Genomic DNA, 25,222 nt, shown 5'->3' on the forward strand with positions numbered 1-25,222 from the left:
GCTCACTCAGTTAAGCGTCTGCCTTCGGCTCAGGTCATGATCTCTGGATCCTCAGGTCAAGCCCCATGTTGGGCTCCCTGCTTGGGTGGGGGTGTCTGCTTCTCCCTCTGCCCCACCCTCTGCTTGTGCATGCTGTCTCAAATAAATAAATAAATAAATAAAATCTTTAAAAATAAATTAAAGTGGGGGGGGGTCACCTGGGTGGCTCAGCAGTTGAGCATCTGTCTTTAGCTCAGGGCATAATCCTAGGGTCCGGGGATCAAGTCCTGCATCGGGCTCCCTACGAGGAGCCTGATTGTCCCTCTGCCTATGTCTGCTTCTCTGTGTCTTTCATGGATAAATAAATAAATCTTTTTAAAAAGTAGTATGCATGATACTGGCCCCCGAAGATCCAAAAGGCACAAATAAACCCATGCAGGTGGTTCAGACTCCTATGGTATCTGCTTCTACTGCTTCACTTCCTTTCTCTCCATTTACACTCAAAGGTTGCAAGGAGATAAGGAAAAAGTACAAACCTGCCTTGTGTAAGACTCTGCATTGCAGGCCAGCAACAGCCAGAAGTGGACAGATGCTGCATGACAACACATTCACAGATGGCATTGAAAGACAGTGGTGAAGAAAAATCCTCCCAGTGGGCAGAACATTGGGCAATGCAGATGTTATCCACTTTGTGTGAAAGAAAAAAGAACCTGAGGTGCAGATTTATATGAACTCATGAGCAATATCTGATGGGCTGGCCACTTGCAGAGACCTGGAAAGTGCACAACTGGGAACTTGATCGCATGATGGTCTAGGCTATGGATGGCTTCTTAAAATGCTCACAGAATGAGAAGATATTTGTGTCTCATGTCAACTCCTATTAGAAGGCAATCAGTGGTGGAGTTTTCAACAATTAGATAAGATGACCCATCCTGTAGATTCAGTCAGCATCTTTCCCCAACCAAATTGATGCTTTCCCAACAGACCATGTACAGAATGTGAAGCCACCAAGAGATTTCTGTATTCTTTGTCCCAGTTTTTGCAGGTTTTATTTTTTTTTTTACTGTGGTAAAATATACATAACAAAATTTACCATTTAAACCATTTTGAAGTGCACAATTTAGGGATATTGAGTGCACTCACAATGTTGCGTAACCATCACCACTATTCATCTGCAGAACTTTTTCATCTTCCTAAACTGAAACTCACCCCATTTAACAATTTCCCGTTATCTGCTCCCCATAGACCCTGATAACCACTATTCAAACTTCTTTCTCCGAATTTGCCTATTCTAGGTGCCTCATTTAAGTGTATGATATCTGTTCTTTGGTGTCTGGCTTATTTCACTAGGCTCAATATCTTCTGGGTTTATCCATGTAGCAGGTGTCCACACTTCCTTTCTCTTTAAGGCTGAGTACCATTCCATTATATGTACATATCACATTTTGTTTAGCTATGCAGCCTATCATGCATATTTGTGTTGTTTCCACCTTTGGCTATTGTAAATAATGCTACTATGAACATGGGTGTACAGTTATCTGCTTGAGTCCCTGCTTTCAATTCTTTTAGTATATAGACAGAAGTAGAATTCTGGATTGTATCACACAGTTCTTTAAACACTCTCAAATAAACCAGTCTTGGTTTAAAAAAGTGAACCATTTTGCAGCATAATGGTTTCTTCATCTCCAAGAGTTTTTGACTCTCTGTGAAGGAGGCAATGTGTGTGACAACGTCAAGTTTTTGCTTGTTGGGTTTTGGTTGTTTTGTTTGTTTCTTTGTTCATTTTAACAAGAGCAGTGAAAACCCTTGTGAAGCAAACCCTTGATGGGAATACCATCAGTTCAAATGCCATGGCAATTCTTCCAACAGATCTTTTGAGTCCAGGTGTGAAGAAAACACTAAATATAGCTTAGCTGTTTGTTTCTCTGTGTCAAAGCTGTTTGCAGCAGAGAAAGTTTTCTTACTTATAACCCTCACTTACAAATCTTACACATGCTATATAGCATGGCATTTACAGGTGAAATACATGGACTCATCAGCCTGGACCAAGAGTCTGTTGTTTTTCAGTTTATTAACAAACAAACAGCTTTCAGCATCATGTGACGTCATCAGTACATCAACTTATTGCTCTTTCTGAGAGTAGAATCTCTTCACTTCTTTATTTGGCATCATATGCTACCATTTCATTCACTCTAATTTTCACGTGCCAGCATTATTAGGTTCTCTTGTCTACACAGTGAGTTCTGCTACCAAATAACTTGCTCTTTGAAACTTTCTACTGAACGTGACCTTTAAAATAAAAGTCTTAGGGGGATCCCTGGGTGGCGCAGCGGTTTGGCGCCTGCCTTTGGCCCAGGGCGCGATCCTGGAGACCCGATCAAATCCCACGTTGGGCTCCCGGTGCATGGAGCCTGCTTCTCCCTCTGCCTGTGTCTCTGCCTCTCTCTCTCTCTCTCTCTCTCTCTGTGACTACCATAAATAAATAAAAATTACAAAAAAAAAATAAATAAAATAAATAAAAGTCTTAGGGGCGCCTGGGTGGCTCAGTGGTTGAGCGTCCTATCCCGGAATCCTGGCATTGAGTCTCGCATCTGGCTTCCCATGGGGAACCTGCTTTTCCCTCTGCCTGTGTCTCTGTCTTTGTCTGTGTCTCTCATGAATAAATAAATAAAACTCTTTTTTAAAATAATATAAAATAAAAGCCTTAATCTGTTTGCTTTGAAATACAATTGATAACAATTAGCGCATCTACGTGTCAAATTTGTAAAGTTCTTTTCAATATTGTAAAGTTCTTTTCAATATTGCTGAAGCCAACACTGCCTTTGTAAATTGTAATTCTTTACTACTAACTCTACCAGATTTTTCCATAGTCCTAAGCTTTTCCTCTTTCATTTCACACCTCATAATGAAAAATCACCACATTGGACCATTAGACACATTTGTAAAACATAAATACTAATAAGACATACAATAAAAGGGCATAATAAATAACTAAACCAGAAACTTGCAAAAATATGAAATGAGGCTAAAATTCACTCCTACCCGGCATAATTCATGTTTTATAGTGTGTACATCAACAGCGAAGTGGCAGGGAGGCCATTGAGCCACAGTGTGTAAAAATTATTTATTTAGAAGGAAAATTTCCTCTGATTTTCTATCCTACCAGAAGGTTTGCTCCCATCAGACAGTCATCAGCGCATAAGGGGAGTTTGGGGAAAGTCATTCAGGAGGGCAAGGCTAATGTCATCTGTCTTCACACCATCCCATCCCAGCAACACAGTATGTACAAATGATCACCAGACTTCCTGAGCTCACCTTGAAAGCTCATGGATGAACACAGTTGCTAGACAGGGTTGAACGACCTCTAGTGGTATCTGAGGCTGCTTGGTTACTGACCATTGCTGAAAGCATTGGCATCACAGGGCACATGAAGTTAAAAAAAAATAATAATGCTGCTTTTTTCTTTTTTAAATCACAATACAGAACCCCTCGTCTGGAAACATTTCGAGGCCAATTCTGTGGTTCTGTGGAACACTGGTTGAAGACTCTGCCCTAGAGTGTTGATCCTATTTGCTTCTTGTATCCATACTCTGGCCCATAGGAAGGGGGAAAATGAGGGTTCATATGCCCAACACCTCAAATACAAGACTGGGAAGTTCTCACATTGTCTCTACTCTCTTTAGCCACACCTAAATGTAAATTTCATGGGGAAATGTAATCTCTAATTAGGAGGCCCTCTACCTAGGAAGAAGAGGAGGATGGAGTTGTGGTATAGTTAGCACTCCTTCCAGTCTTTTCTTGTCTACAGCTGGCAACAGACACTGAGCTCCTTGAGGACAGGGAACCTAGCAGCCAATGCCACTTGGTACTTGGCTGTGCCCAAGCACTCAGCAAGCAGCTGTAGTCAAAGGAATGACCTATGAGCTTCCAGAAGAGCTGCATTGGACAGGATGAATTCAGCGTACAGGAAACATTTTGCAGTGAGTTTCAGCAGGAAGACAAGACAGCATGGTGGTTAAAGGAAAAGACTTTGGAGTTAGTACTGACTTTAAGTTCTGATTCATTGGGACACCCGCGTGGCTCAGCAGTTGATCCTGGAGTCCTGGGATCGAGTCCCACTTTGGGCTCCCTGCATGGAGCCTGCTTTTCCCTCTGCTTGTGTCTCTACCTCTCTCTCTCTCTTTCTTTCTCTGTGTCTCTCATGAATAAATAAATAAAATTTTTTTAAAAATAAGTTCTGAAAAAAAAAAAAGTTCTGATTTATTGGGCTCATATATTCTCTGAGCCACAGCACCTTCCTCTGTTAAATGTAATAATATCCATCACGTGGGCTTATTATGAAGATTAAATTAAAAGTACATAAAGTAGGGCAGCCCCAGTGGCACAGCGGTTTAGTGTCACCTGCAGCCCAGGGCATGATCCCGGAGACCCTGGATCGAGTCCCATGTCGGGCTCCTTGCATGGAGTCTGTTTCTCCCCCTGCCTGTGTCTCTGCCTCTCCCTCTCTCTCTGTATCTCTATGAATAAATAAGTAAAATCTTTAAAATAAAATAAAAGTACATAAAGTAGATCCTCAGTAAATAATGTCTGATAGTTTTTTTTTTTTAATAATAATGTTAGGAGTGAGTTGTACAGTTAGGTAGTCAGGGCCAGAGTTCCCAACAAGAAAATATGGAGTCAGAACAGCTAAAATAAAACAGCACTGGCATCCTGTTTTGCACCTTAGACAAGACCACACTAACATTCTGCTTTGCAATCATTTTGCAGAAATAACTTCTGCAAAATATCCTAAAATAAGGTCATTAACCACAAAGCATTTGTCATGGGCAAGGGGCAGTTAGGACATAAGCCCCCAGATGTCAGCAAAAAAAGACCATCAGCACAGAGACATTAACCTAATAGGTAAAAGAAGAGCACTGGGTGGCTGGGTTGGTTGAATGTCTGCCTTTGGCTCAGGTCGTGGTCCCGGGGTCCTGGAATCTAGTCCCACTTCGGGCTCCCTGCAGGGAGCCTGCTTCTCTCTGTGTGTCTCTGCCTCTCTCTGTGTGTCTCTCATGAATAAATAAAATCTTTTTTAAAAACCCAATAGGTACGGGATCCCTGGGTGGCGCAGCGGTTTGGCGCCTGCCTTTGGCCCAGGGCACGATCTTGGAGACCCGGGATCGAATCCCACATCGGGCTCCCGGTGCATGGAACCTGCTTCTCCCTCTGCCTGTGTCTCTGCCTCTCTCTCTCTCTCTGTGACTATCATAAAAAAACAACAACAACAACAACAAAAAACCAATAGGTAGACAGATAAGTAACCAAAGCCCTGATTGACATGACTCGTCACATCCTGATTGCTTAAGATAACCCCCAAACTGAGAAACTCCAGGGGCGACCCTCTTGGGCCCTATTCCTCTCCAGGGGCTTTAGTATAAATCGCTCAACAAACTTTGCTTTGCTTTGCTACCACTCTTCGTCTGGTCCTGCCTCTTCATTCTTCAAAGCAGCGTGACCAGGAACCGAGGGCACTCAAAGCAGAGAAATCACAGCAATAACCCAATCCATCCATTGTTAATGATGGAGAGAGTAATAATACCAATGAACATTTGCTCTGCTTTATATAACTGCACTTTTTGATCCTATGAGATAGGTGTCACTATCTCCATTTCACAGCAGCAGAAACTGAGGCATAGGAATACTAAGCAACTAGCCCATGGTGACATACCTACTTATGCTGAGCTAGGCAGTTTGAACCCCAGAGCCAATTGGTCCCCCTAGGTGGGATTGCCGTGGCCTCTTAAAGTTCTTTCCACTAACAAGGCTAAACCAACTGCTGAGGCATATGGTGTCGCCCTGGGCTTCTTTGTCCAGTTTTGCCAATCTGGGTCACCTTAGGCCATCCCCCAACACAACTTTTTTATTTGATTTTTTTTCATCATGATAAGTGTACTCTTGAATCCCCATTACCTATTTCACCCATCCCCTACCCACCTCCCCTCCTGCAACCATCAGTTTGTTCTCGATAATTGGGAGTCTGTTTCTTGGCTTGTCTCTTTTTTCCTTTGCTCATTTTTGTTTCGTTTCTTAAATTCCACATATAAGTGAGATCATATAGTGTTTGTCTTTCTCTGATGGACTTATTTCACTTAGCATTATACTCTCTAGCTCTATCCATGTTGTTGCAAATGGTAAGATTTCATTATTTTTTATGAATGAATAATATCCCATTATTATATATACTATATCATGTTCCATTATATTATCTGCATATTCTTTATTCCATTATAATATCCACATATTCTGTATTCATTCATCTATCGAATGACACTTGGGCCGCTTCCATAGTTTGGCTATTGTAAATATTGTAAATAATGCTGCAATAAACAATGTGGCATATATTCCTCTGAATTAGTGTTTTTGTATTTGGGGAGCAAATATCCAGTTGTGCAATTACTGAGTCTTAGGCTAGTTCTATTTTTTTTAAAAGACTTTATTTATGATAGACACAGAGAGAGAGAGAGAGAGGCAGAGACACAGGCAGAGGGAGAAGCAGGCTCCATGCAGGGAGCCTGTTGCGGGACTGGATCCCGGGTCTCCAGGATCAGGTCCTGGGCCGAAGGTGGCGCTAAACCGCTGAGCCACCCAGGCTGGGCTAGTTCTATTTTTAATTTTTTTAATAAATATTTTATTTATTTATTCATGAGACACACACACACACACACACACACACACACACACACACACACAGAGTTAGAGACAGACACAAGCAGAGGGAGAAGCAGGCTCCATGCAGGTAGCCCAATGTGGGACTCGATCCTGGGACTCCAGGATCACGCCCTAGGCTGAAGGCAGGCGCTAAACTGCTGAGCCACCCAGAAATCCCCAGCCACCCAGGGATCCTCTATTTTTACTTTTTCAAGGAACCTCCATACTGTTTTTCACAGTGGCTGCACCAGTTTGCATTCCTACTAACAGGGCAAGAGGGTTCTATTTTCTCCACATCCTCACCAATGCCTGTTATTTCTTATGTTTTTGATATTAGCCATTCTGACAAGTGTAAGATTTTGATTTGCATTTCCCTGACGATGGATGAGTGACGTTGAGCATCTTTTCTTGTGTCTATTGGCCATTTGTATGTCTTCTTTAGAGAAATGTCTGTTTGTGTCTTCTGCCCATTTTTTAATTGGATTATTTGTTTTTGGGGGGTGAGTTTTATCAGTTCTTTATATATTTTGAGTACTAACCCTTTATCAGATGTCATGTGCAAATCCTTCTCTTCAGTGGGTTGCCTTTTAGCTTTGCTGTTTGATTCCTTGACTATGCAGAATTTTTTTTCTTCTGGTGTAGTCTCCAAAGTCTGTTATTACTTTTATTTCCCTTGCTTCAGGAGACATATCTAGAAATATTTTGCTATGGTTGATGCCAGAGAAATTACATTTAGGTCTTTAATTCATTTTGAGTTTATTTTTGTGTATAGTGAAAGAAAGCAGTGTGGTTTCGTTCTTTTGCATGTTGCTGTCCACTTTTCCTAACACGATTTATTTTTTTTAATTTTTTTAAAATTTTTATTTATTTATGATAGTCACACACAGAGAGAGAGAGAGAGAGAGAGAGGCAGAGACATAGGCAGAGGGAGAAGCAGGCTCCATGCACCAGGAGCCCGACGTGGGATTCGATCCGGGGTCTCCAGGATCGCGCCCTGGGCCAAAGGCAGGCGCCAAACCGCTGCGCCACCCAGGGATCCCCCCAGGGTTTTCTATATGATCTGCAAATAGTGAAAGTTTTACTTCTTCCTTACCAACTTGGATGCCTTTTATTTCTTTTTGTTGTATGATTGCTGTGGCTAGGACTTCCAGTAATATATTGAGTAAAAGTGGTGAGAGTAGGCATCCTTATTTTGTTCCAGACTTTAGGGGAAAAACTCTCAGTTTTTCACCATTGAGTATGATGTTGGCTGTGGGTTTTTCACATAAGCCCTTAACTATGTTGAAGTTTATGTTTTCTCTAGACCTACTTTGCAGAAGTTTTTTTTTTTTATCACGAATGGATGCTGTACTTTGTCAAATGCTTTTCCTGCATCAATTGAAATGATCATAGGGTTTTAAATCCTTTTTCCTATTGATGTGATATATCGCATTGATTATTTTGCCAATATTGAATCACCCTTGTATCCTGGGAATAAATTCCATTTGATTGTTGTGTATGGCTTTTAAAATATATTGTTGGATTTGGTTTGCTAATATTGCTATATTTTAATCTATACTCACCAGAGATATTGAACTGTGGTTCTTTTTCTTTTTCTTTCTTTTTTTTTTTATCTTTATCTGGCTTTGATATCAGGGTGATACCTCACAGAATGAATTTGGGAATTTTCCTTTCTCTTTTATTTTTTGGAATAATTTGGGAAGAATAGGTATTAACTCTTATTTAAATGTTTGGTAGAATTCACCTATGAAGCTGTCTGGCTGTGGACTTTTGTTTGTTGGGAGTTTTTTGATTACTGATTTAATTTCATTGCTGGTAATCAGTCTGTTCCAATTTTCTATTTCTTCCTTTTTTATTTATTTTTATTGTTTTATTTTTTATTTTTTTTATTTTTTATTTTTAAAGATTTTATTTATTCATTCATGATAGTCACACAGAGAGAGACAGAGAGGCAGAGACACAGGCAGAGGGAGCAGCAGGCTCCACTCAGGGAGCCCGACGTGGGATTCGATTCCGGGTCTCCAGGATTGCGCCCCGGGCCAAAGGCAGGCGCCAAACCACTGCGCCACCCAGGGATCCCCTATTTCTTCCTTCTTTAAAAAAAGATTTTACTTATTTATTCATGAGAGGCACAGAGAGAGAGGCAGACACATAGCCAGAGGGAGAAGCAGGCTCCCCGCAGGGAGCCCAATGCAGAACTCGATCCTAGGACCAGGATCACACCCTGAGCCAAAGGCAGATGTTCAACCACTGAGTCACCCAGGTGTCCCTCCTTCTTTTCAATGAATCCAGCTAGAGGTTTATCAATTTTGTTGATTCAAAGAAGAATCAGTTTCTCATTTCATTGATCTGTTCTATTGTTTTTTGTTATTGTTTTTAGTTTCTGTATCATTTGTTATTTCCTTCCTTTTCCTTGGTTTGGATTTTGTTTGCTCTTTTTTTTTTCCCTAGCTCCTTTAGATATAAGGTTAGGCTGTTTATTTGAGGCTTTTCTTGTTTCTTGACGTAGGCCTATGTTGCTGTAAACTTCCCTCTTAAAACTACTTTTGCTGCATCTCAAAGATTTTGGACCATTGTTTTCATTTTCATTTTCATTTGTTTCCATGTAACTTTTTTTCTAAGTTTATTCTTATTATTTTTATTTATTTATTTATTTTTAGTAATCTCTACACCCAAAGTGTGGTTCGAACTCATGACTCCAAGATCAAGAGCCCCATACTCTTCCAACTGAGCCAATCAGGCTCCCCTCCATGTAATTTTTTATTTCCTTTTTGATTTTTTGGTTGATACATTGTTTAGTAGCACATTATTTAACTTCCATGTTTTTGTAATCTTTCTAGATTTTTTTGTCATTGATTTCTAGTTTCTAGTCAGAAATGATGCAAGATATATCAATTTTTTGAATTTATTGAGAGTTGTTTTGTTGCCTAATATGTGGTCTATTCTGGAGAATGTGCATTTGGAAAGAATGTGCATTCTGCTGTTTTCAGATGAAATGTTCTGAATTTGGCTGTTAAACCCATCTGGTCCGGTGGTCATTCAAAGCCACTCTTTCCTTATTGATTTTGTTTGAATGATCTGTCCATTGATATAAGTATGGTGTTATGGTCCCCTACTATTATTGTATTACTATTATTTCTTTTATGTTTGTTATTAACTGTTTTATGTATTTAGGTGCTCCCATGTTGGTGCTTAAATATTTACAATTATTATGTCCTCATGTTGGATTGTCCCCTTTATTATTATAGTGTCCTTCTTTGTCTCTGTCACAGTCTTTGTCTTAAAGTCTATTTTGTCCGATATAAGTATTGCTACCCCAGCTTTCTGTTGATATCCATTAACATGATGTTTCACCACCCCCTCACTTTTATTTTTTAAGATTTTATTTTATTTATTTTAATTTTTAAAAAATCCTATAGCCGACATCATTCTTTTTTTTTTTAAGATTATTTATTTATTTATTCATGAGAGACACAGAGAGAGAGAGAGGCAGAGACACAGGCAGAGGGATAAGCAGGCTCCACACAGGGAGCTTCACGTGGGACTCTATCCCGGGACTCCAGGATCACACCCCTGGCTGAAGGCAGCGCCGTTGTGATCCTGGAGACCTGGGATCGTGTCCCACATCGGGCTTCTGCATGGAGCCTGCTTCTCCCTCTGCCTGTGTCTCTGCCTCTCTCTCTCTCTCTCTCTCTCTCTCTCTTTGTGTGTGTGTCTCTCACGAATGAGTAAAGAATCTGAAAAAAATAAAAAAATAAAAAAAAGATTTAGGGACGCCTAGGTAGCTCAGTGGTTGAGAGTCTGCCTTCGGCTCAGGTCATGTTCTCAGGGTCCTGGGATCAAGTCCCGCATCGGGTTCCCCGCAGAGCCTGCTTCTCCCTTTACCTATGTCTCTGCCTCTCTCTCTGTGTCTCTCATGAATAAATAAATAAACAATCTTTAAAATAAATAAATAATTTAAAAAGATTTATTTGGGGCTCCTGGGTGGTTCAGTTGGTTAAGCGTCTGCCTTCAGCTGGGGTCGTGACCTTAGGGTCCTGGGATCCAGCCCCACGTCTGCCTCCATGCTCAGCGGAGAGTCTATTTCTCCATCTCCCTCTGCCCCTCCCCAGCTCATGCTCTCTCTCTCTCTCTCTCTCTCAAATAAATAAATAAATCTTTTTTAAAAAAGATTGATTTTTGGAGAGAGAGCATACAAGCATGTGTGAGTGGGCACACTCACATGTGGGTCAAAGGGTCAGAGGGAGGGATCCCTGGGTGGCGCAGTGGTTTGGCGCCTGCCTTTGGCCCAGGGCGCGATCCTGAGACCCAGGATCGAATCCCACGTCGGGCTCCCGGAGCATGGAGCCTGCTTCTCCCTCTGCCTGTGTCTCTGCCTCTCTCTCTCTCTCTGTGACTATCATAAATAAATAAATTAAAAAAAAAAAGGGTCAGAGGGAGAGGAGAGAGAGAAGACCAAGCAGACTTCAGGCTGAGCATGTACCCTGATTCAGGGCTCAATCCCATGACCTGGAGACCAGGACCTGAGCTGAAACCAAGGGTCGGAGGCTTAACTCACTATGCCACCCAGGTGCCCCTTTAATTTCTTTTTTTTTTTAATTTTTATTTATTTATGATAGTCACACAGAATGAGAGAGAGAGGCAGAGACACAGGCAGAGGGAGAAGCAGGCTCCATGCACCGGGAGCCCGACGTGGGACTCGATCCCGGGTCTCCAGGATCGTGCCCCGGGCCAAAGGCAGGCGCTAAACCGCTGCGCCACCCAGGGATCCCAATTTCTTTTTTTTTAAGTAGTCTCTAAACTCAGCATGGAGCCCAGCATGGGGCTTGAACTCATGACCCTGAGACCAAGACCTGAGCTGAGATCAGGAGTCAAATGTTTAACCAACTGAGTCACCCAGGAACCCTTAAAGATTTTATTTTTAAATAATCTCTACACCCAATATGAGGCTTGAATTCAATTCTAAGATCAAGAGTTGCATGCTCTTCTGGCTGAGCCAGCCAGGTGCCCCTCCATCTCCTCACTTTCAATTTTTAAGTGTCTTTTGGCCTGAAATGAGTCTCTTGTAGGAAGTATACAGATAGGTCTTGTTTTTTATCCACTCTGTTACCCTAAGTCTTTTTTTCTTTTTAAGATGTTATTTATTTATTCATGAAAGAGAGAGAGAGGCAGAGACATAGGCAGAGGGAGAAGCCGGCTCCATGCAGGGAACCTGACACAGGACTCGATCCCAGGACTCCCGGGATCACGCCCTGAGCCCAAGGCAGATGCTTAATGGCTGAGCCACCCAGGCATCCATACCCTGTCTTTTAATTGGAGTGTTTAATCCATTTATATTCAAGGGAATTACTGATTGGAACACATTTATTGTTGTTTTGTTACTCATTTTATGGTCGTTTCTATAGGTTTTCTCTGATCCTTTCTTTTGCTCTCTTTCATGGTTTGTTGACTTTCTTTAATGATATACTTGGATTGCTTTCCCTTTACTCTTTGCCTATTACTGGGTTTTGATTTGTGGTTGCCATTCTGTATATAACATCTTCTGTATATAGCAGTCCATATTAAGTTGATAGTCACTTAAGTTTAAACCCATCCTTTATGGGGCAGCCCCGGTGGCACAGTGGTTTAGTGCCGCCTGCAGCCCAGGGCGTGATCCAGGAGACCCTGGATCAAATGTATTTTTAATTCCATTTATTGTGTTCTCGATCTCTGATTGGTTCTTTTTTTTTTTATGTCTGTGTTAAGGGTCTCACCGATATCTTCCACTCTTTCCTCAAGTCCAGTAAGTATCTTTATGATCATTACCTTATTTTGTGTGTGCGTGTGCATGTGTGTGTGTCTGTGTTTTGTTTTTGTATTTAAATAGGCTCCATGCACAACATGGAGCCCAAAGTGGGGCTCAAACTCATGACCCTGAGACTGAGACCTGAGCCAAAATCAAATCAGATGCCTAACCAACTGAGCCACTAAGATGCCCCTATGATCATTACTTTAAATTCTCTAACAGGAATATTGCTTAAATCCATTTCACTTAGGTCTCTTGCTGTGGTTTGGTCCTGTTCTTTCATTTGGGACATATTCCTCTACCTCTCCATTTTGTCTAGTTTTCTGTGTCTGTTTCTCTGTGTCAGGAAAGTCAGCTGCTTCTCTTACTCTTAACAGTAATAGCCTTATGAAGAAAAGGTCCTGTAGTGCCCTCTAGTACAGTGTCCTCTGCTCCCCAGGGCTCAGAGATTTAGGTAGTAAATGTGTGTTGTGTGTGCTCTGCCATTGAGTCCTGGCCTCTTTTTCCTTCAGTCTTGTTTTATGCAGAGGCTCTCCGTACCTACCTTAGGCAGTGTTTGGTCCCCCGCAGTGGTGGGGCACATTTTGACAAGGTGTGCAGTGGTCTACTTGCAAAATGAGACTTGCCCCTGCTGCCACCAGACCTGAGTTCTCACAAAAACATGTAGGTAGGAAGATGAGATGTTGACAGGGTTTGTTCTCCTGGAAGAGGGGGCATGCAGAAACAGGACTGAGGCTAGTGTGACTGGGAAAGGCAGATCCACCAAAGCATGAGGGAGCAGAGCTTGTTGTAAACAAGTTAAGTAGTAAGTAGTGAGTATTAGCTGCACTGGTTCCTGCAGGTGTCTGTTGTTTATGCCGGGGAGGGAGAGAAGGAAACAGCACCTGCTAGCTTCTTTGTTCCTAGCAGGGTCTCCCCATGATCCCTGTCTCTCCGGGTCATGCTTTGAGATTAGCAAATCACTCTTCCTCTTATCTGCCCCTGGCATTTTTCAAACTTCTGTATCTGCACAGCTGTGCTGTCTCTTTAAGTACAGGACTCCACTTCCTAATGCCCAGCTAGGCCCTACTGGAGTAGAGACTGCTGATTTTTAGAATTCCAGGCTTTAAGTCCTGCTGGCTGTAAGAACTCATGAAATTGGCCCCTCTTGCTTTCAAAAGCAGATGTATGGGAATTCATCCTCCCTATTCACGGGCTTCCTGGAGTGAAAGTCTGTTTTTCACCCTTCTCTACACCACTGGCTTCCTCCCCATTGTGGACAGCTATGGTCTGTTTTGCTTCCAAACCGTGTCTTCATCCTTCCTACCTTCTTCGATGTGGCCTCTTCTCTACCTTTAGTTGTGAGTTTGTTCTGCCAGTTTTCACATTGTTTTCTGGGTTATTCACACTAGATGCAAGTGTCATCTAGTTGTATCAGGGTGATGAAGTGAGCTTAGGGTCCTCTTACTCTTCCATCTTCCCAGCTGACCCTTGGGAAATAGTCCCTTCCCTTTTCTTGACTTCAGTTTCTTCACTTTACAATGAAGAGATTAGATACAATGATCCTTGATTCTGAACTACACCCCAGAAGGAGGCATCTGGGAATTAAACCTGGGAAGGGGCCTGCTGGTGACATCATAAAGGGAGAATTCCATGAGAAGACTCAAGATTTTCTAGAAGCCCAGTGCCACAGCTTAGGTGGGAAGCGTATGTAACTCAGGAAGAAGACTTTTGGCCCATATCTTGACCTCTCCTCATTCTAGGGTTCCCAGTATAGTCATGGATCAACACTTGTTGGTTGAAATGGCTCAAAAGGAGGCAGACACCAATAATTTGGATGTGTTATCTCACCCTTGCTCACCAATCCCACATCACAGATCAGGCCATAGTGGAGTCCACCACCATCATGAGTCTCATCATCACAGTGGGTCCCCCCATCACGGCGAGTCTCACCACCATGGTGGGTCCCCCCATCATGGCGAGTCCCACCACCTTGGTGAGTCCCACCATCTTAATGAGTCCCACCATCACAACATGTCCCATCATCATGGCACATCCCATCATTCTGGCAGGTCCCACCATCATGGCACATCCCATCATCCTGGCGGATCCCACCATCATGGCATATCTCATCATCATGGTGGGTCTCACCACCTTGGTGAATTCCAAGATTTTCATGACAATGCCTCCTCCCACCATTCCTCCTGCTCTCACCACTCCCACTACCATGGTGGGGCCCACCATTATGGTGGAACCCACCACTTCACATCCCTTGCCCTGACTCCTCATGGCACTGCTGTCTCCCATCATTCCAATGGTGAGGGCCACTTTGATGGTGAGTACCACCATGGTAGCAGAGGACATCATGATAGGCCCCACCACCATGGTGGGCCCCACCACCACAGTGAGCCCTGCCATGACAGTGGGTCTTACCACCACAGTGAGCCCTACCACCAGAGTGGGTCTTACCAATATGATGAGTCCTATCACCATGGTGGACCCCACCACCATAGGGGATCCCGCCACCATGGTGGGCTTTACCACCACGGTGAGGTTTCCCACCACAGCAGGATCCATTCCCAAGGTGAGCCTTACCACCATAAAGATTCCTATACATATGGTGGCTCTCACCATGACAGTGAGGCCTATTACAATGGTAGGCACCGACATCATGAAGCCCGCCACCATAGAGGGCCTCTTTATCATGGAGAGACCTTATCCCACCCTTCTTATGAGGGATCCTACCATGATCACATACCTCACTACTATGATGAGTACCACCAGAGCCACCGCAGTGAGCACCATGGCCACCATGGCAAGCACCACCATGGCCACCACGGCGAGCACCACCATGGCCAACACGGCGAGCACCACCATGGTCACCACGGCGAGTACCACCGTAATGTGCATCGTCAGGATTATCTCCGTGGTGATTACCGCTATGGGGAGTACCCTCATGGTAGCTCCCAAGGCTTTGGCCCACACAAGTCTCAGACTGTGGCCAGAGCCTCCCTTGGCTCTTCGCTTTCTCATTCAGTAGCCCTCCAGCCTAGCAAGCTCCAGATACAGCACTCAGCCTTCAGCCTGACTCGTTCCCTCAGTGCAGTGCACTCACATGGATCCCAAGTGTCCAACAAAGCCCACCCTCAGGATTCCTCCTCTAAAACTTCCTCAGAAAGCTGGACAGAAGAAGATGAACAATTTCAGAAGCGCAAAAGTAAGTTCCTGCCTGCTTCCCATCCCCAACTCCCACTGCCTGGATTGGCAGATTCCAATCCTGACTTGGATCCTGCACTGACCTCCCACAGATCATGAGGCATGAATCTTACCTGCATGCATATTCCATTGGCTATTCAGTCACCTGACTGTTCATCATCCAATCTCCTGGTCCTTAAATGATACATCTCTTCCGGTGACCAGCTGTTTGTTCATCCAGTCACTGCTGTGCATATATACACTCACTTCTCAAATATTTCTTCTTGTCTAATATGAGCGCCTGGGCCCTGGAAGTGCAGAGAAAACAAATCCTGCCCTCGAGGGGCTCCAAGACTGGAGGTGGTCACTTAAACAACAAATCCTAGTCCACCCTCCATACCAGGACAATTTCCACTGTCGGTTCTATTTGTCCACATTTCCCCCACTAAACTGTGAACATCTTGATAGAGATTGGGAACCAGTGTCTGAATGAGGCCTTTGTTTCAGGGCTTTGGCTATGAATGCACAACCCTCTAAGCTTGGCCCCAAGACATTCCGTAAACAGGGTAACAGTCTCACAAACAAGCATAGAGGGGTAGGTGCCTAATTGGATAGAAGTAGGGAAGGCAGCCAAAAGGAGGAGATGTTCAGCAGAATCCCAGAGGAAGAAGGAGCGTTCACCAAGAGGACAGGGTAGTGAGGAAAGTGGGGTTTTCATGTACACATTGCTACATGAGTAAAGAAAGGCCTGAAGCTGTAGAAGCATGAGCCTGAAATCTGCTTGAGCAGACCACAAATCCCAAACAGGCTGGCATCTGCCACGGAAGGGGTCAGTCAGGTCTGTGGCCCCAGGATCAGCACAGAGCTGGCATAGAGGCACTTCAGTGAGTAAATGGTAGGCACACAGGCAGGCATGAAGAGGAACCCCAACTTAATCTGGGAGGATGCCTGGTATACCCATGCTCCCTCCCACACAGACTTGACTCTCTGTCCCCCTTATAGCTGGCAGAGCTCAGCGGTCCCACAAGAAGCTGCACACCGTGGACCTCTTCTACAGGTTGTGGGAAAAATTAAGCTACCTCATTCGGGGCCTCCGGAGAATGCTTAGGAACCTGACTGAGTCCCTAGCCTTTGAAGCCTTCATCTTCCTCACTGTCTGCCTCAACACTATTATGCTTGTGGCCCAGACCTTCGCTGAAGTAGAAGTCCGGGGTGGTAAGAGCTGGGGAGCCCCTTTCACATGGAGGAGGCCAGAGATCTTGTTCCAGGCCTCTTGTGGGCCTGATCCAGTGCTGGATGATTTATGTAACTTAGCTCATTTGAGCCTTACCCCTGGGAAATAGACAACATTACCCAGTATTTTTTTTTTTAAGATTTTATTTATTTATTCACGAGAGACACACAGAGAGAGGCAAGAGACACTGGTAGAGGGAGAAGCGGGAGTTGATCCCAGGATCCCAGGATCATAATCTGAGCTGAAGGCAGATACTGAACCACTGAGCCGCCCAGGTGCCCCCAACATTGCCCAGTATTAAAGATGAGACTCAGAGATCTTGCTGAGGTCAACTAGCCAGCCAGACAGGCCCGCTGAATTGAACGATGTGCTGTTTGTGATACACCCACCAGGTGGTGCATCAACCCCAAACACGCAGCCTTGCGGGGCAGTAGGAGGGAACCCAGGTGGCCTAGAAGAGCCAGGAGACCCTGAGCAAGAGGCGGTGGAGGTGAGGGTGGAAAACCAGGCAAGGTGGCCTCTGAGGCCTTCGGCAGCAGGGTGGAAGAAAGGCCTACCACAGCGGAAATAAACTAAGCAGAGAATGCGATTGGTGCATTCTTACTCTTACCCTGCTCAGTGAATCCGATGTTCCTGAAAACACCATCAGGCAGACTGGTATTCTTATGGGACCAAAGTGGGTCTGCTGCTTGGTGAGTTCTAGACAGCCTACCCCAGGTGGAGCTGCCTCACCAGGTCATCTTTATTTGTAGAAATAAGTAGATCAACAGGAATAATTTCTAATGCTGTGACTCCCCTAGCAAGGGAAAGTAGGCTCCTTCTCCTAGGGCTTGGGATGAATACTGAGAGCGGTTTTATTTTTTATTTTTTAAATACTTTATTTATTCAGGAGAAACAGAGAGAGAGAGAGAGAGGCAAAGACACAGGCGGAGGGAGAAGCAGGCTCCATGCAGGGAGCCCGATGTGGAACTCAATCCTGGGACTCCAGGATCACACCCTGAGCCAAAGGCAGACTGGCTTAACCACTAAGTCCCAGAGAGCGGTTTTAACATTACAAAGAGGCTGAGGCACTCTGACTCTGAAGGCTGTCTTCCTCCACCGATTCTTTTTCTGTTCCTGCGGTTTTTTCTTCTCCCATTTCTAAAATGTAAGATTGACTGTTAGGCAGAAGCTGCTAGGAGTTTCCTGAGTTCAGGGAGTCAGTCCTGAGTTCAGGGGGTCAGGCCAAGTGATAGTATTATCATTGTTTTGCAGACAAGAAAACTGAGGCGCAGAGCAATTAAGATGTACAGTCCTCAGGGCAGAGCCAGGTCCTCCCTGAAAGGAACTGTGTGTGAGGTCCAGAGGGAAGGGGGAGAGAAGGGCCAGGGTTGCTGGGGATGGCCCCCAGGGAACCCCTTCTGTCTCCACAGAGTGGTACTTCATGGCCTTCGACTCTATTTTCCTCTGCATCTATGTGGTAGAAGCTGTACTCAAGATCATTGCACTGGGCCTCAAGTACTTTTCTGACTCCTGGAACAATCTGGGTGTGTGTATTTGGGGGTGGGGGCAGTTAGCCACTGGACTGCTATAGGGGGCTGAGGACAGAAGGGGACTGGCAGGCAGTGGTGGTGTCAGAGGACCACAGGTCTGAGTGAGGGCCTGTGCAGGACCCTGACGCCCAGCCCCACTGTGCCCTCAGACTTCTTCATCATGATCATGGCTATGCTGGATTTCCTGCTCTTACAGTTCAACTCCTTCACTTTCGTCTACCACCAAAGTGTCTTCCGGATCTTCAAGGTGTTCAAGAGCTTGCGGGCCCTGAGGGCCATCCGGGTCCTGCGGAGGCTCAGGTCAGGGGGGCACAGCTGCCCACTCTGGGGTGGGGATTCCACAGGACAGAGTACGCAGGCCTGGGCTTCTAGGGAACCTACTGGGACCTGTTCAGGGGAGACGGGAGCCAGGACGCTGTGGACTCCAGCCCACTTCTGATAAGCCTCCTGCCACCTGCTAGGATCAATCACTTCCAGAGAGTGCTGGACCCTCCCAAACCACTGGCAAAGCAGGGACCTTCTGTAGCTGCCAGCACAGATCCCCCACCAACCCCTCTCATTCATTCAGCTTCCCTCTCAACTTCTGCCCACAGCATCTTGACCAGCCTCCAGGAAGTGACTGGGACCCTGGCACGGTCCTTGCCGTCCATCACTGCCATCCTCATCCTCATGTTTACCTGCCTCTGTATCCTGTGCTGTGGGGGGGGGGGGAGGACAGGGGTTGGGTGGGAGCCCAAGGTGCTGTGATGGGAGGAATGGGACTCTGCGAACCTGGTTTGACCCTCAACAGCCAGTCCTCTTTTCTGTGGTGCTCCGGGCTTTGTTCCGCTTATCTGACCCGAAGCGCTTCCAGAGCATCTTCACCACCATCTTCACCCTTTTCACCTTGCTCACCCTGGATGACTGGTCCAGCATCTACCTGGACAGCCGGGCCCAGGGTGGGACAGGCCCCAGGCTGGGTGGAGGGCAGGGGCTTGGTGGGGTGGGCAGACCCCAGTGGATTGGTTACCCCATCTGCAAAGTGGGACATCTGATGTGCGCTGGCAGGGGTGTGACAGGGCAGGTGAAGAACTCACAGCTAAAACGACACCCTCTCTCCCAGGTGCCTGGTACATCATCCCCATTCTCATGATTTACATCATCATCCAATACTTCATCTTCCTCAAGTGAGGACCCCACCCCTACTTTGCTCCCTGGCTTCACCCCCACCCCCACCTAACCTTGAGGCACCCGTCCCCAGTCTTCTCCCCTTGGTCATGCCACAATGAGCCCAGAGAAGGGTGCGGGGCCTCTCCTACAGCCTCCTCCTCAGGAGTACCCCACTATCCACTCTCACCATCCCCAGCCTGGTGATTGCTGTCCTGGTGGATAACTTCCAGATGGCTCTGCTCAAAGGCCTTGAGAAAGTAAAGCAGGAGGTACTGAGGGGCGTGGGGCAGGTGGACCAGTTGGGGGAAACATGAAAGGGCGGCCACAGGGGCTGGGAGGAAGGGAGGAGGGGGCTCCAGGAAAGGGCAGACAGGAAGGGGACTCTGGCAGGACAAAGGCCTCTTCTTCCCAGAGGGCTGCCCGGATCCACGAGAAGCTGCTGGATGACTCACTGACAGAACTCAGCAAATCAGGTGCTGGCCCTCCTTCCACTGTCAGACACGGAATTCCAGGTTCAGTGGCAGAGTTTGAGAATCTGAGACTCAGGAAGACTTTCAGAGCCTAGAACTTTGGTCCAAATTTCCTTTTGACTGATTGTCAATTCTTGAAAGCCCCATTTGTGAAATGACTAATTGACCAAACGATGATTCATTCACCGAATACTCATCTCTTCTAATAACTTATAAAGGATATGGCACTTGGTTTTACATGGGATGGTTCCAGCTGCCTTTGAGGGTTTTGTCACAGTGTTACACACACTTGTCCAGAGTCACTCAGAGTGGATTGAGAGTCAAAAATCAAAGTTTTCTGCACATGTTCATTTTTACAAACCTGACTTTCTGAGTGAATTGATTTTGAGATAGTTGATTTGCTTCCTGCTTAAAGATTTCATAACCTTAGAATCTGAATTCCAAGGATCCCACTCTTAGGCTCATCAACACTAGAGGGTCTCAAGGGTCTCAAGGGGTCATTGGGTCTCAAGGGGTCACTGGGTCACTGCTTCCATCAGGGATAGACACGTAGGGCAAAAAAGCTTAAGCAAAAAGAGGAATTAATTGGCACAGTGTACTTAGCAAATTGAGGATGTGTGGGTTTTCAGGAATGGCTGGATCCAGGATTCCGTCTCTTTCCATCTCTCTGCTCTGTAGTCCTCTGCATGGCTTTGTGTTTATGGTGGCCCTTCCCTTGTGGGGGGAACTCGGCCACCTGCCACTCTAGTCCCAAATCTTCACAGGTTAGCCATCCCTATCATGCCAAGCAGACACTTCCTCTTCTTCCAGTATTTAGAGCAAAGTCCCAGAAATGAGTCTTCTTTACTTTGGTCACCTGACTATCTTGGAACCAATCACTCTGGTGGAAAGAATAGGCTGTTCTGATTGGCCAGGCCTGAGTCACATGTCCTTAGATGTGGGAGACAAGGTGGACGCAAAAGGGACAGGAGTAGTTCCTTAGGAAAAGTAGGGGACTTTTACCAGAGGGAGAGACAAATGAACAAACAAATCTGATGCGCACTCCACATCCAGAGAAGCCACCTCTCTGAGGGCATTGTGGACATAAACTCTTTTAACCCCCTCTGAATACCTCTGTGACACATTGGATTTCTTCCACCTCCTCTCAATCCAGGCATCTTCTTGACTTTCCTCCTTTTTTACACCCAGAACCTGAAGAGGTAGTGAGTGAACACACCAAACAGAAGCAGCTCATTGAGAAAAAATTTGGGACCATGACTGAGAAGTAAGGAGATGCAAAGAGAGGGGAGGCCCGGTATCTGAGGGGAGAGGTCTGGGGTCTGACCCATGGGCTGGCAGGGCAAGAGACATTGCCCACCTTTCTGGAAGGGGGGTGTGGAACGCCAAGGCCCATGTAGAGCCTATGAGTGGAATATGGAGACCGTAAGGGGCTGCTGCTCACCTTGCACTATCTTCTGCCACCAAGAGAATCCCACCAGCAGTGCCTGCAGGGCCATGAGAGCCCCTCGGAGGCCAAGGGCAAAGGGATGGCAGCAGGGAGGTCCTGGATGTACAGTGATTCTGCTCATCTGTTTACTCGAGAAACATCCCTGCCCCTTGCTCTGGGTCAGGCCCTGCAAGGACTCCCAGACACAGACTAGCCCCTGCCCACAAGAGCCCTGCCCACAAGAGCCCTGTTGTGCTGGGCCGTGAGGGTGGTGGACTTTGGCTAGGTGGAGAGGTGAGGAGGCACATCAAGGAATAGCTTGGGTAAAGGCCTGGGAGGCAGATGGTCAGCACCCATTCCTGTCAAATCAGTTGGACAGCTGGGGACTCGTGGCTGTGCTCATGGCGAGGGCACCTTGGCATAGACTCATGCTTTCTGGCTCTCAGGCCTAGCTCTGCAGAGAACCTTCCCTCTGAAAGCTGGGTCCCACTGCACTTCATCCATACTGGCTCTAAACCATCAGACAGGACAGCCCGACTATTGGTAGCCTCTAGCTCCTTCTCACCTGCTATCCTCACTCAAGCCTCAAAGGCCCTCTGTGACCCAGCCTTTGCCAACCTCCCTTGTTTCCTTGGCTACTACTTCCTGCTGTCCCCACACTGTTTCCCAAGGGCAGTCCATCCTTCTCCACCTCTGATGGAGATCTGTTGTCCACACTGTTTGTCCACACTGTTGTCTCTGCCTGGAATGTTCTCTGGGTGCCAATGCTGGGCTCAAGCAACCACCAATTGGGAGACCCGAGTTCCAATCCTACTTGCCTCACTTCCTGGCCTTCCCGCCCCCTTCCAGGTTCCAGCAACTTGCCCACTGGCCTAGTGAACCCTTGGCACTTCTGTAACATTTTCTTGGGGGTTTCCTGGCCCCCAGACTCTTCCACCTGGTCCACCTCCACAAAGGGTGCCCTCTGGTTTTGTCTGTTGGTTGGTTGTTTTATTTATTTATTTATTTATTTATTTATTTATTTATTTATTTATTTATGATAGTCATACAGAGAGAGAGAGAGAGAGAGAGGCAGAGACACAGGCAGAGGGAGAAGCAGTCTCCATGCAGGGAGCCCGACGTGGGACTCGATCCCAGGTCTCCAGGATCAGGCCCTGGGCTGAAGGTGGCACTAAACCACTGAGCCACCCAGGCTGCCCTGGAAGTCTTTTCTGATCCCCAGTACTGAATGAGGTTCTTCTCCTCAGGGACCCCCAGCACTCTGTTTATACTTATCACAAAATAAACACTCTTGGTTCACTTTCCTGGCCCTACCATAGACTGAGTTCCTTAAGGACAAGTATTGTTTCCCATTAATTTGTGTCCTTGGAGCTCCTGTCAGTGTTCATTGATTTCAGTGTCATTTGATGGATGGATTTATAAAACAGGCAGGTGATGAGGGAGTTAAGAGAGGGGTAGTTGGCTGGATGAATAGTTGGGGGGAAGCATGGTTAGGTGGATGACTGCACAACCTGATGAGGGAGTAGGTGGGTAGGTCCAGGGAAGAGCGGGTCAATGGAGGGATGTGGTGGTTTGATGAGTGAGTAGATGGCTTAGGGAGGTAGGAGGATGAAGGTGGGTGAGTGGGTGAAATAGAGAGGTGTGGGTAGTTAGAAGGGCAAACACATGGGTGGGTGGATAACTGGATAACACTACTAAGTGATGGATATAACTGGGAGGGGAAACAGCAGTTAGAACCCTATGTGGTGGGGCACCTGAGTGGCTCAGTTAGTTAGGCATCTGCCTTTGGCTCAGATCATGATCCTGAGGTCCTGGGATGGAGCCTCACATCACTGGGTTCCCTGCTCAGTGGGGAGTCTGCTTCTCCCTCTGCCCCTCCCCCTGCTCATGCTCACTCTCTCTCAAATAAATAAAATCTTAAAAAAAAAAAAAACAAAAAACCCTGTGTGGCACAGGCACAAATTGGGGCTTTTTGTTTGTGGAAAAGGAGAGATACACCATGAAAATTCCCGCTTGGGAAAGTTGCAATGGGAGGCTGGTGGGAGACAAGCAAGAAGAGCTGTCTGGGGGGCTCTGGCAGCCCAGAAGACCCTGGTAGGGAAGTCAGCTCAGGCTCCCCTCTGCCCCACTCTGCCCCTCAGGCAGCAGGAGCTCCTATTCCACTTCCTGCAGCTGGTGGCGGGGGTGGAGCATCATCAACAGAAATTCCGCTCCCAGGGATCTGTTCTTGATGAGATTGTGGACACTGCGTTTGAGGTGAGCCAGGCAGCACCAGAGGAGAGGGGCCAGAGTGGGGGGACCCCAGAGGGCCAGGCGCGGGAGGCTTGTGCCCAGAGTGCCCCGAACAGTCACATGGGCATGTGTGGGGGAAGGCGGAGGCCAGTGCCAGCTCAGTCACCCTCCCTTCCTACCCCCAGGCTGGAGAAGAAGACTTCAGGAAGTGACCCCTGGATGGAGACAGTCCTGGGATGCAGATTTCAGCCTCTGGCAAGCTGCCTACGGGATGGGGGGGAGGGGGGGAGGTAGGGGGGTGAAGGTCAGGACGAAAGTCCCCTGATCTGCTGGAATGATCTCTGGCCTGCAGGGCTGGGCCCTAACAGAATTTTAAAACCCCAAGTGGCTCTGTGTCTTCCCTGGTGAAACCAAGGCTCAGGGCAGGGGAACTGTGCACATGGATGTGTATGCACTGGTGGTGTGTGTGTATGTGTGTATACACGTGTCTACACGTGCATGTGTGTTGTGTGTGTACACATATTGAGTGTGTTGTGTGTGAAAGGCGGTCTTCTTAGTCCCCTCCAGGGCCTGCATTAGCAGCAGCCAGAGAGGTGACTCCGAAAAGGACCCAGGCTCAGTGCTGGAGGGGTGAGTGGGCAGTCACCTTGCTTTGGGGAGGAAGGCCCATCTGGCCCAGGAGTTGGGAGAAAAAGAACCAGCTAGAACAGCCCCTGGTTGTCAGAGCCTAGAGGCTCTAGAAATAGGGGCTCATAGCCCCAGAACTTGGGCCTACTAAGATCCTCAGAATCCAGTACAAGAATGCCAACTCAATGAGGATGGCATGCACTCAGAGGTCAGAGGTCATTACCATACCCTGCCCTGCCTGGGATCAGGCTAAAGAACCTCAGTGAGAGGAAGTAGGGGTGGAGGCTGCTCAAGTCCTCCTGGTCTTAGGCTGGTGGTGGGATTGCATGTGGGGCTGGAAACTTCACTGCGTGTGTGTGTGTGTGTGTGTGTGTGTGTGTGTGTGTGTGTGCGCGCGCGCGCCCTGGGGGGAAATGGATGAGCCTCTATTAGAGGACAGCAAGGAATGAGCCTAATGGTTGCTCCCCATCCTGCCTGGTCTGGGGTTTAGATGAGTCCCCCTTACTTTTAGTCTGCCCAGAGCCCCTGTCCCCATGGCTGGGGCTGGAGGTGAGGCTCTAAGCCCATGCAGGGTGCTAGAGAACTAGCACTGAGTCAGGCTCGAGCCCAGCCCTGGCCCTGGGGGCTTCCCAACCGGAGTGGAGTGTTAAACTATCTTTAGCGGCCACCTCATCTCTCGCAGAGTGAAGCCCGGGTACAGTACAGGCTGGAGGGGGTCAGGAGCAGGACTCCAGAGTAGGGGCCTGAGGGGCAACAGTTGTGCCAGGTTCCCCCTACCTCCAGGCCTGGACCAGACAGTGGTGAAGACTCCAGGCCCCAGGAGAAGAGCAGCACCTCCCTCTCAGGCCTGGGTGAGATTACCGCCTGGCCCAGGACCCGGGGAGAGACTACAGAGGAAATGGTTTCTGGAATGTGGGCACAGAC

The 25,222-nt window shown here is 46.7% G+C and overlaps 1 protein-coding gene across 1 annotated transcript; it reads left to right on the forward strand.

The window, feature by feature from the left end:
• Positions 1 to 14,780: 14,780 nt before the first annotated feature.
• Positions 14,781 to 23,883, forward strand: CATSPER1 (cation channel sperm associated 1). The gene is made up of 13 exons (XM_055315154.1): positions 14,781 to 14,981; positions 15,170 to 15,650; positions 16,631 to 16,843; positions 18,275 to 18,388; positions 18,544 to 18,694; positions 18,988 to 19,079; positions 19,189 to 19,332; positions 19,497 to 19,560; positions 19,740 to 19,812; positions 19,956 to 20,016; positions 21,202 to 21,277; positions 23,581 to 23,695; positions 23,857 to 23,883. Exons 1-13 carry the CDS (start codon positions 14,781 to 14,783, stop codon positions 23,881 to 23,883), a joined length of 1,812 nt encoding a protein of 603 aa, XP_055171129.1.
• Positions 23,884 to 25,222: the final 1,339 nt, after the last annotated feature.

The sequence above is a fragment of the Nyctereutes procyonoides genome, unplaced genomic scaffold (genome assembly GCF_905146905.1).
Source record: "Nyctereutes procyonoides isolate TBG_1078 unplaced genomic scaffold, NYPRO_anot_genome, whole genome shotgun sequence".
Classification (NCBI taxonomy): domain Eukaryota; kingdom Metazoa; phylum Chordata; class Mammalia; order Carnivora; family Canidae; genus Nyctereutes; species Nyctereutes procyonoides.

Excerpts from the sequence above, each read along its gene's own strand:
- CATSPER1 (XM_055315154.1), top strand. The coding sequence starts at position 14,781 with ATGGTAGCAGAGGACATCATGATAGGCCCCACCACCATGGTGGGCCCC. Across the intron at positions 18,389-18,543 it reads TGACTCCTGGAACAATCTGG|ACTTCTTCATCATGATCATG; the intron begins GTGTGTGTATTT and ends CTGTGCCCTCAG. Across the intron at positions 20,017-21,201 it reads GACAGAACTCAGCAAATCAG|AACCTGAAGAGGTAGTGAGT; the intron begins GTGCTGGCCCTC and ends TTTTACACCCAG.